This window comes from Mizuhopecten yessoensis, unplaced genomic scaffold, assembly GCF_002113885.1.
Source record: "Mizuhopecten yessoensis strain PY_sf001 unplaced genomic scaffold, ASM211388v2 scaffold7087, whole genome shotgun sequence".
Taxonomy (NCBI): Eukaryota; Metazoa; Mollusca; class Bivalvia; order Pectinida; family Pectinidae; genus Mizuhopecten; species Mizuhopecten yessoensis.
In genome coordinates, this window is record NW_018406874.1 from 927,773 (window position 1) to 939,042 (window position 11,270).

Consider the following 11,270-nt stretch of genomic DNA (forward strand, 5'->3'; position numbering starts at 1 on the left):
AATATTACATGTTAATAACTTGATTGGAATTATAACCTTGAGTTGACAGTTTGATACTTTGAAAATTTTGAGCCAGCCCTACCCCCAAGGGCTGTAGGGTGGGGCTCAAAGGAGTCAGTGTGCTAAAATTTCTTCATTTTTCTTGTTTAGAATCAGAGGTGCTAGTTTCAAATACTTTTGAGTCTGAAATCTGTATGCTAGATATTGAATAAGGTGGTTTTATTGTTTTTTGTCACTTTGAATAATATTTCTGTTCATGTTAAAAACAAAATCAACTCTCTGTATTAGATATCAGGTGACCGTTAAGGCCCATGGGCCTCTTGTTATATTGACTATTTAAATAGGATTTATAAATACCCCTCTACTAATTTCCATCTATAAATTTTGTCTTATTCTCTGCAACGTTCCTACATAACCACTGCTGATAAATGATAAAACTTGATCAGATGACTTGTATCTTAGGTAGTCACGAGTATTTCCCTTTCTCTGATATTTTATGTGGGAATGAGTGGGGTGATTTATTAGCTCACCAGGTTCGAAGGACCTAGGTGAGCTAATGCCATACCGTGGCGTCCGTCGTCCTTCCGTCGTCCATCGTCCGTACGTCAACAATATCTTTAAAAGGTGGTGGGGATTCAAAATTGTACAAATTGTACTGAGGGGCGAGGCCAAAAGGGGTCAATTTGGCTATATTGCTACAAACGACTTCTTCTGTAGAACTATGTACTGGATATCAATCATATTTGATCAAAAGCATTCTTGGGAGGCAGGGATTTAAAATTGTACAAATGGTGTGGCTGACCCCCCAGGGGGCTGAGGGGTGGGGCCAAAAATGGTTAATTGGCTATATTGCTTTAACCGACTTCTTATCTGGAACTAAGTTATGGATATCAACCATATTTGACTGGATGCATCCCTAGGTGGTGGAGATTCAGAATTGTACAAATGGTGGGGCTGAGGGGTGGGGCCATAAGGGGTCAATTTGGCTATATTGCTACAAACGACTTCTTCTGTGGAACTAAGAGGTGGATTTCAACCATATTTGACTGGAAGCATCCCTAGGTAATGGAGATTCAAAATTGTACAAATGGTGGTGCTGACCCTCCAGGGGGCTGAGGGGTGGGGCGGGGATTTGGCTTGTAAACTTGATACATCCTCAGGGGATATAGCCTGTAAACTTGATACATCCCAAAGGATATAGCCTGTAAACTTGATACATCCCAAGGGGATATAGCCTGTAAACTTGATACATCCCCAGGAGATATAGCCTGTAAACTTGATACATCCCCAGGGGATATAGCCTGTAAACTTGATACATCCCCAAGGATGTAGCTGTAAACTTGATACATCCCCAGGGGATATAGCCTGTAAACTTGATATATCCCCAGGGGATATAGCCTGTAAACTTGATACATCCCCAGGGGATATAGCCTGTAAATTTGATACATCCCCAAGGATGTAGCTGTAAACTTGATACATCCCCAAGGATGTAGCTGTAAACTTGATACATCCCAAAGGATATAGCCTGTAAACTTGATACATCCCCAAGGATATAGCTTGTAAACTTGATACATCCCCAAGGATATAGCTTGTAAATTTGTAATTTTCAGGGTACTACAGTGCAGCAGGGGCCACTTCCTGTACAATCTGTGGTGCAGGACAGGACTGCAGTAATCCTGCAGTTACTGGCTCCGGCCCACCGGACTGTGCAGCTGGAAATTTCAGTCAGGAGGGCGACGCTAACTGTCGCACATGTGACCTAGGTAGAGTGTGCACTGAAAGTTGTGGGTAGTGTTGAAATGACTTGATATTGTGTTCACCTATCATAAATGTTTTGTTCACTTTTATCAATATTGATATTGAATGATTATATTAAAAGTTTTCTCCAAATAAAATACAAATATTAAAAAGATAATACATTGGAGAATTGTTAAATTGTTTTTAAAAAGAAAAAAATTTGAATTTAAGATTTAAATATCATGAAAATGGAAAAAATAAGTGGCACTAATAAATGTTAATTGTTCAAGGTAATATGTATACATGTATTACTAATGATGTTGTATTATACAGAAAAGCATGCGTAACAACAGTTCGGGGAACTGCCCGATCCTATATATCTGTTAGACTTTATATGTGATGAGATATTTTAGTTAAGTCTGTTGGTGAATTGTTTTGCATGTTGTAAACTGTTTACCTTGATTTAATTGTGAATTCTTTTTATCTTAACACCGTGTATATTATTCTTATTATCCGCATGTTTTCAGAGTTGTTATGTACCCGTATTGCCATATTCAACTACCTAGTCAGAAAATGTATAATACGGATATTTCTGTTCCAAATTTTATCAAGTTTCAATGCAGTGAATTGAAACATTTAATTCTGTGTGGTTCCGTACCTTCTGTAAATGGCCAAAAGGTTTTTGTATCAATAAAATGATATTGAACATGAAAGCAGTATTAAAAAGATTGGGTGTCCAAATAGAATTTGTCAACTGTGTAAAATATTTACGACTATCATGTTGACCTGTATCTTGTGAGTCGACACAAGTGAAGATCTTCAAGTTGAATATGGCAATACTAGGTGTATGTATGTATGCTATACTGTTCTTGTATCCTTGTATGGGTAGATGGGACATTAAAATCTTTTATAAGAACGTATGCATTCTTGACAGGATTGCTATCCTCATAGCTTACCAGTTAGTCCTTAATGACCATGCTGGTAATAGGATGTAAAACGAACCAAAACTACACATCTTACCTTTAGCAATTGTGTTCAGCTAAATAGTTATTGAAAATTGATTTTTATTATCAAGAATGCATAATTTCTACCTTTTTTTTAGATTTTGAAAGACATGTGTATTTATAGCTATCATCTTTGGAAGCAAATGTTTAATTCTTATAGATAGTCTGTTTAATAAAATCCTAGAAAATAAGTTCTATTAACTAATATGCCCCTCCATTCACCCCATAAAAACCCGAACTGATATAAAAACACATGGTCTTTGAAAATGAAGACTTTGCCTTTGCTTTGTTTCCAGTATGAAGTTGGACAATCATTGCAGATGTAACCTTTGCATTAATTGACTGTTAACCATATGTTACCTTATCATTAATTGACTGTTAACCAGATGTTACCTTATCATTAATTGACTGATAACCAGATGTTACCTTTGCATTAATTGACTGTTAACCAGATGTTACCTTATCATTAATTGACTGATAACCAGATGTTACCTTATCATTAATTGACTGATAACCTACGTGTTGACATTCTGTTTATACTTACTTTACATAATGATCTGAAAACACAGTTTGAAGTGATAATTTAATATTGTGATGTCGCTACCAAATTGGACTGTGAAGCTAGGTTTTGACTGTCCATTGAAATATTAATCATTTGAATTTTTCAGGCACCCATGTAAACAAACAGCACATATATTATTGTGAGGCACAAAAGTCAAATGTAAATCACCTATCTTAAGTGAGAACATAATCATCTTTTGAAGATTTTTGTCATATTGTTTATAGAAATTCAAATGTATAGTATGTATACATTTTATTCTGATTGTTCAAATCTTGGTGATCAAAAATTCCTAATTCTTTTAAGTAAGGCTCCAACCATTGAAAGATAAATTCGCTCTCAATTAAAGTATATCTTCTAAAAATAAAAGTGATTTACATTCTCTTGCACTTACTGTATCATGGATGATTGTAACCTCTCACCCACCTGTGTACCATGGTAACGCACCTGTGTACCAGGGTAACCTACCTATGTACCATGGTAACCTACCTATGTACCATGGTAACCTAGCTGTATACCATGGTAACCCACCTGTGTACCATGTAACCTACCTATGTACCATGGTAACCCAGCTGTGTACCATGGTAACCTACCTATGTACCATGGTAACCCTTCTGTGTACCATGGTAACCCACCTGTGTACCATGGTTACCCTTCTGTGTACCATGGTAACCATTCTGTGTACCATGTTTATGCATCTGTGTACCATGGTAACCCACCTATGTACCATGGTAACCTAACTGTGTACCATGGTAACTTGTCTGTGTTCTATGGTAACCCACTTGTGTACCATGGTAACTTACCTGTGTACTATGGTAACTGTTGCCCAGCACATCCTTGTTTCTACAAAATGATACGTTGAATTATATGGGATTTTAATTATGAATGACATAAATGACATGTAAAAATCATTCCTTCATGAATCATCTTCACACATATATAGATATACTGTATATATATCACTACATCCCCATACCCATCACTTGTTTCACACTCCCTATGCTCTCATTGGGATACATGGCTCTACAGAGCTACTGATAAACTTTTTACTTCTGTACAAAAAAATTGCAATTACTTTCTTCTTCCTGAAAACTACATAACTGTGTATATATTTATAAAACAGTTAACAGGAGAAAATATTACATCTGAATGTATCAATTGAATTCAATGACTATAACATTAAAGATAAATGATGAAACAGCTGCAGAATTATTTGTTAAATATCTAAATTAAAATGAAATTGAAATGAGGACAACAATAAACAGTAGTTTTCCATACGAAGCTTCCCTAACGTACATTATCACCTGACCAGAGTTAGGACGGTGTGTTTGTATGATTACAGGGTATTACAGTGCTGCGGGTGATTCATCCTGTACCCAGTGTACAGCCGGATATTTCTGTACATCTACGACCCAAACAGCGTGTGGGTCCTCAAAGTACAGTGGCGCTGGTGCCACATCATGTGATGACTGTCCCGCAGGATCCAGCTGCACCTCCTCCACCACCTCCAGTCCCACCCAGTGTTCGGCTGGGGAGTTCTCAGCCACTGGAGCCACGTCGTGTACACCGTGTACTGCCGGGTATGCCTGTCCCCTCCCAGGGACCACCACCCCTGATCCATGCGGCAATGGAACCTACGCCCCGTCCCCCGGGGCCTCATCCTGTACGGACTGTCCTGCTGGTAGGTCTTGTCGCAACTTCCCACTCATACATTACAATAGTTCACCTTCTCTCAACTATGTGTATGTTTATATCGTTATAAGTGTTAGTAATAACTAAAAAGAATGGTTTATCTAAAACAAAGAAATGGTGAAGTATCATATTTGAATTACCGGTATAATGTAACTTTACTTAAAAATTAAATGTTGAAATAAAAAATATGTTGCTTAAATTTGAATATTTGCTGCTACAGGCCAGAAGTGTGACGATGTAGCTGGAGCTGCGTCTGACTGTGTCCAGGGATACTATAGTCCTGCCGGCTCCTCTGTCTGTACCGAGTGTGCCGACGGAGAATATGCTGACAGCGTGCAGTCAGCCAGCTGTACAGCTTGTCCAGCAGGGTCCAAATGTCCAAACAAAAATCAGGCAGCTGTCCAATGTAATGCTGGGGAATACAGGTAACTAGCCATAACTGTAGCTCCATAAACATTGATAAAGAGATGTCTTAAGGAACATTGAAACTTTGCCTATAACATATTTTTCTTGTTTCCTTTTAAAAGCATAATAATGCCTTTGTAGATTAATGATAAGAGTCCTGATCAGCTCTGCTTTTGTTGATTTTCTTATTTCATCATTCTCCTTCTATTTTTCATTATTAAATACCCAGTAAAATAATATATGTGACAGTTTTAGCGTGTGCTTCACTGGTTTCACTTTCCCTTACATCCTCATGTTATTGTCCAGAAACCTGTCAAAACCACCCAAATTTTTGGTTGTCTTTGCTGTCAGGCCTGACAACATCTTCTTATTTACAAACCCCATCTCTAACATGAAGTTGGAACTTTGATTGGCTGACAGTGACTGCACCAGCCAATCAAATTGTCAGATGAAATTTTCTGCCAAAATATGATAGAGGATGTAAGTCATGGAGGGAGACACAGTTCAATAAACTATCCACTGGGTATTAGAAATACTTTTATCATCTCTTGAAATTCATAGAGGGAGCATTCTTACAAAGTGTAATAATCACATTTATGGCTGACATGGTTTCTTGGTAAAACCCTATAATACTTAACCTCAGTTTGTTAACATTAATGTAAAGCTCTTTCAGCTTGCTTTTTCATAAGGATGTATACTACCTTCTCAGACTTTATGTGTACAGTAGATAATATATGTGTAGAAACCTGTACTTTATTTACCTGTCATGTTTTTATACAGCTCTGCTGGTCAGAAACACTGTACTGCATGTTCAGTTGGTACGTACCAGAGCTCACCTGGACAGACAAGCTGTACTGCATGCCCTGCTGGCTCCGAGTGTCCAACCCTTAGCGCAGGTAGGAAAAATTAAGTTATATTTCTGTCGAATATTACTACAGAATGAAGTAGAGTTCTAATTAATGCATGCACAACTGTGTTCATGTATACTATCACATAAACACAGATACAGATGGAATGTTTACCTGTAATTCTAAATGGACGCGAAATTAAGTTTCTTAAATTAATAAATTCAATTAATGAAGAGATGAATATCTTAAGCATTAAATTATGAACATTTGATGCTTGATGTTAATCTCACAATCTCAGCAGATAAAAAGTAACAAGTGATTAGTAAGAAATCTTAATGCTATTGTTTTCCTTACGGTCCGTTTATATGTGGAGTATATGAGATGTTATTGTGTTAGTTAGTAAGCATTAGTGGTGAGCTAGGTAAACAGTTTATCTACTTCATCTTCTTTTCATTTTGTGCTGGAATAAAATAAACAGATTTGCTTTTATCCTTGACATATGTGACAATGTAAGAAAACTATTATACTATATCAGTATTAATTGATATAAACAACACTGTTTTCATTGTATAGCGGTGTCCTGCGGAGGTGGTTACTACTCCCTGGGAGGTGACACTGCCTGTATCCCATGTCCAGGAGGATATTCCTGTGCCTCAACCTCCTCAAGTCCTGTTGAGTGTTTAGCAGGTACCTATGCCCGAAATTTAAGTACCGGCTGTACCAGCTGTGAAGCTGGATACAAATGCCCATCAAATGGATTGTCTGAACCCACAACATGTGCAGCAGGCTACTATCAGACAGCAACAGGCCAGCAGTCCTGCACCAGATGTCCACAAGGTATGTAAACTTCCTTGGTAAGCACACAGCTCCTCAGTAAGTCCACAATATGTCTTTTCTTCAATACTTTGCCTTTTTACTTATCAAGAAATATCTTAATTCTAATCTTTTTAGTCCATTATCTCTGGGATCTTCTCCGAGACATTACATTCCTCTACACCTCCAAAAGTCTCACTACACCTCCCAAAGTCTCACTACACCTCCCAAAGTCTCACCAAGTCTCGCTACACCTCACAAAGTCTCGGTACAACTCCCAAAGTCAATAATTAAGACCCAATCTACAGTATAATCTTGTTACTTTTCAGGATCCATGTGCCCGAACCGCACGGAAAGTCCCACCCCTTGTCCGGCTGGAGAATACCAAGATGGCTATGGACAGGAAACTTGTAAATCAGTAAGTTGTGGTTTCTCTACATGGTACTTTATATGTGTTGATTAAACATATCAGTTGTGTTCTCTATGTGTTCTAAACATATCAGTTGTGTTCTCTATGTGTTCTAAACATATCAGTTGTGTTCTCTATGTGTTCTTAACATATCAGTTGTGTTCTCTATGTGTTCTAAACACATCAGTTGTGTTCTCTATATGTTCTAAACACATCAGTTGTGTTCTCTATGTGTTCTAAACACATCAGTTGTGTTCTCTATATGTTCTAAACACATCAGTTGTGTTCTCTATGTGTTCTAAACACATCAGTTGTGTTCTCTATGTGTTCTAAGCACATCAGTTATGTTCTCTATATGTTCTAAACACATCAGTTGTGTTCCCTTTATGTTCTTAACACATCAGTTGCATTCTCTATGTGTTCTTAACATATCAGTTGTGTTCTCTATGTGTTCTTAACACATCAGTTGTGTTCTCTATGTGATCTTAACACATCAGTTGTGTTCTCTATGTGTTCTAAACACATCAGTTGTGTTCTCTATGTGTTCTAAACATATCAGTTGTGTTCTCTATATGTTCTAAACACATCAGTTGTGTTCTTCATGTGTTCTTAACACATCAGTTGTGTTCTCTATATGTTCTAAACACATCAGTTGTGTTCTTCATGTGTTCTAAACACATCAGTTGTGTTTTCTATATGTTCTTAACATATCAGTTGTGTTCTTTATGTGTTCTAAACACATCAGTTGTGTTCTCTTTGTGTTCCTTGAAGCCCCTAACTGGTGGTATTCCAGTATTGCTTTGTCTGTCAGCATGTCTCTTTCAATGTCTGATCCAAAACTTAAGCACCTTTTGTGGAATGATTATGATATAGGTCTTATGTTTTTTTTTGTTTTATTTCAGTGTCCCTCTGGGTACTACTACACAGGTACTGGTGCTACAATATGTACCATCTGTTCAGCTGGTTCAAAGTGTCCAGACCCTACCAGTTCTCCAGTGGCCTGTGGATCTGCAGAGGTAAGTCTCCCTTAACCAAACCAAACATGTGACACAGGTAAAGCTTACATCCTTATCAGTATTGTACCTGTCACACAGTTAAGTAATGTCCTTACTGATATACTTACTTCAGTGAAGACTTTACTAAAGGAAGTGTATTGTTGTATAAAACTTGTGTTCAATGATCTACATGTATTCCAATATGAAATCAGCAATGAATGGATGATAAAAATACTGTACAATTTTCACTAAAAATACTTGAGGGTGCATCTAAGATAAAGTGGTGAGCAGTGATAGGTATTGATACCTACATGACAGTTTGAGTTGCTTCCCTTTACAGTACTCTGAGGCTGGCGCTACCGTTTGTCTGAGCTGCCCCACCGGTCACACCTGTCCTAGTGGAGGAACTCCAGTGCTCTGCTCGGTTAGTATTGTACTTGAATGTTTAGTCCAGTATCATCAGATGGAGGGCTAAAGTTTGATATGTTGTTTCCTTTTAGTCCTTAATTTGCTTGTGTAATTTTTCAGACTGATCAGATGAACCAGATGACTGCCTGCCAGCTGTCGCCTAGCTTTGAATTTGACAGTTGAGATATTTGCTATCATTACAGCAGGGATCTTTTGAAGTGTCTCAAGGCTTCTCTTGAGTTGGCTCTTAGTTATGCATGTTTCATTTGTAGAATGATTGATATAAAGATGGCCACCAGGTAGACATCTTTAATTTGACTTGAATTTTTTGATCACTGTTTCTTGAAAATTGAATTTAAATTTTATAAGTAGGTTCTTCTATTCTTTAGTTTTGTATATATTTCATTTTTAGCATCAAGCTGCTTGATCAAATGAAAACTTTGACTGCTAGAAATCATAAATCTCTGTTGGTCTTTTATGACAAAAGTCAAACAATAACTCCACTTTGAAAGGACGATGTCAAACACAGCTGTAGGGAGTTTGATCAAACGTTACTACAAGATGCATTTACTGTTGACATGAATAAATGAACAGATAAAAGATCAAATCTACACAGAACCAGTGAAGACAATGATGGACACCAAGGTCCCTCTGGGATCTCTTTCTCATTGTGAATGCAATAAGTCTATTACAACCAAACCTTAGCTATAAAGAGATGGAACATCAGTCAATGTCTTGCTGTTTATAAATTGTTTGCATTTGTTTCTTTTAAGTTCTATGACATATATTTCTTCAAATTTGACATCATTGTTGATGAATTGCTGACACACTTTTTACGTACCGTTCTAGTCAGGACAGTATTCCAATGGAAGCACATGTATTACCTGTGAAGCCGGTTTCTACTGCCCAAACCCACTCTCCGACCCAATAACTTGTGCGGATGGTCAATACCAAACCTCGACAGGTCAGACCTCCTGTATTTCCTGTCCAGCTGGGCAGTCATGTCTAGATAAAGCAGCCTCGCCGGTAAACTGTGTAGCTGGTTACTACAGCCCATTAGGGACATCCACATGTCAGGTATGTAGCTCATTTTATTATTTCTAATTAATGATTTGTGTATCAGTTACAAACATATAGTCCTATTTTCTTTGTCAGTAACATTGATAATTAAATTTAATGATCAGGTGCTATTTTATTTTGTCATTACCATCCATAGATAATTTAACGCTTATTTGTTAATTTGTTTTGTCAGTTATATGGATAATTTAATGTCAATATACTATTTTTACTTTGTCAGTATCATGAATAATTAATGTTCAAGTTCTGTATTTTATTTGTCAGTATCACAGCTAACTCGACAATAAAGTACATGTACTAGTTTTGTTGGTCACAGTGATACTTTAATGCTGGATTGCTATTTTCCTTGCATACATGCATATAACTATGTATTCCTTTACCTGTACAATCTTATGTTACTTAGCTGTGTGCCAGTGGCTACTATAGTGCTGCTGTGGCCTCCTCGTGTACTCAATGTCCAGCTGGTCAGTATTGCTATGATGGGTCCGTGTATGTGAGTCCGACCAACTGTCTTGCTGGAACATATAGTGCTCTGGGAGAGTCCACCTGTACCTCATGTCAGCAAGGTATAATAATCTGTCTACCCATGTCACACAACATCACAATTATCAGGGTTTGCTCTTAAAAATATTCTAGTGGGTATTTTTTCTGTAACCTCGTATTCACTAAGACATATTCATTAAGACATATTCACTAAGACATATTAATTCAGATGGCCTGTAACCTCATATTAACTTTGACATATTAACTACAACATGTTAAGTAAGACATATTCACTAAGACATATTAATTAGGGCCCCGTATCGGAGATACGGGTGCCCTATAGTAATCACTCTGTCTGTCTGTCTGTCTGTCTGTCCGTTCAGTTCACAAAAATACACATTGAGGTAAAAAGTCAAGGTCAAAGGTCAAGGTCATAAGGTTCAAAGTTCAAGGTCAAATTTTACATATTTCCACTGACGAACATTTTGTTATGACATTATGAAGCAAAGTTGATCAGAATAAAACAAGAAGTCAACTGACCAAAGGTCAAGGTCATCGGGTCAGGGGTCAAGGTCAATTTTTGTAGCTTTTTACTGGTGAACATTACGCTATGACATTATGAAACAAAGTTGTTGGGAATTGAACAAAGAGACACGCTGAGGTAAAAAGTCGAGGTCAAAGGTCAAGGTCATTATAATCAAAGGTTAAGGTCAAATTTTGCATCTTTTCACTGATGAACATTTTGTTATGACATGATGAAGCAAAGTTAATCAGAATTAAACAAGGAGTCAACTGACCAAACGTCAAGGTCATTTGGTCAAAGGTCAAGTTTTTTTTTTT

The 11,270-nt window shown here is 37.3% G+C and overlaps 1 protein-coding gene across 1 annotated transcript in view; it reads left to right on the forward strand.

The window, feature by feature from the left end:
* LOC110453079 overlaps window positions 1–11,270 on the forward strand; it is a 184,925-nt gene that overhangs the window by 73,853 nt on the left and 99,802 nt on the right. The window contains exons 6-14 of the mRNA XM_021501909.1: window positions 4,643–4,981; window positions 5,213–5,417; window positions 6,178–6,293; window positions 6,819–7,082; window positions 7,388–7,476; window positions 8,370–8,483; window positions 8,803–8,886; window positions 9,720–9,947; window positions 10,351–10,535. Of these exons, the coding sequence (XP_021357584.1) occupies window positions 4,643–4,981; window positions 5,213–5,417; window positions 6,178–6,293; window positions 6,819–7,082; window positions 7,388–7,476; window positions 8,370–8,483; window positions 8,803–8,886; window positions 9,720–9,947; window positions 10,351–10,535 (1,624 nt within the window). The remainder of the gene's footprint in view (window positions 1–4,642; window positions 4,982–5,212; window positions 5,418–6,177; window positions 6,294–6,818; window positions 7,083–7,387; window positions 7,477–8,369; window positions 8,484–8,802; window positions 8,887–9,719; window positions 9,948–10,350; window positions 10,536–11,270) is intronic.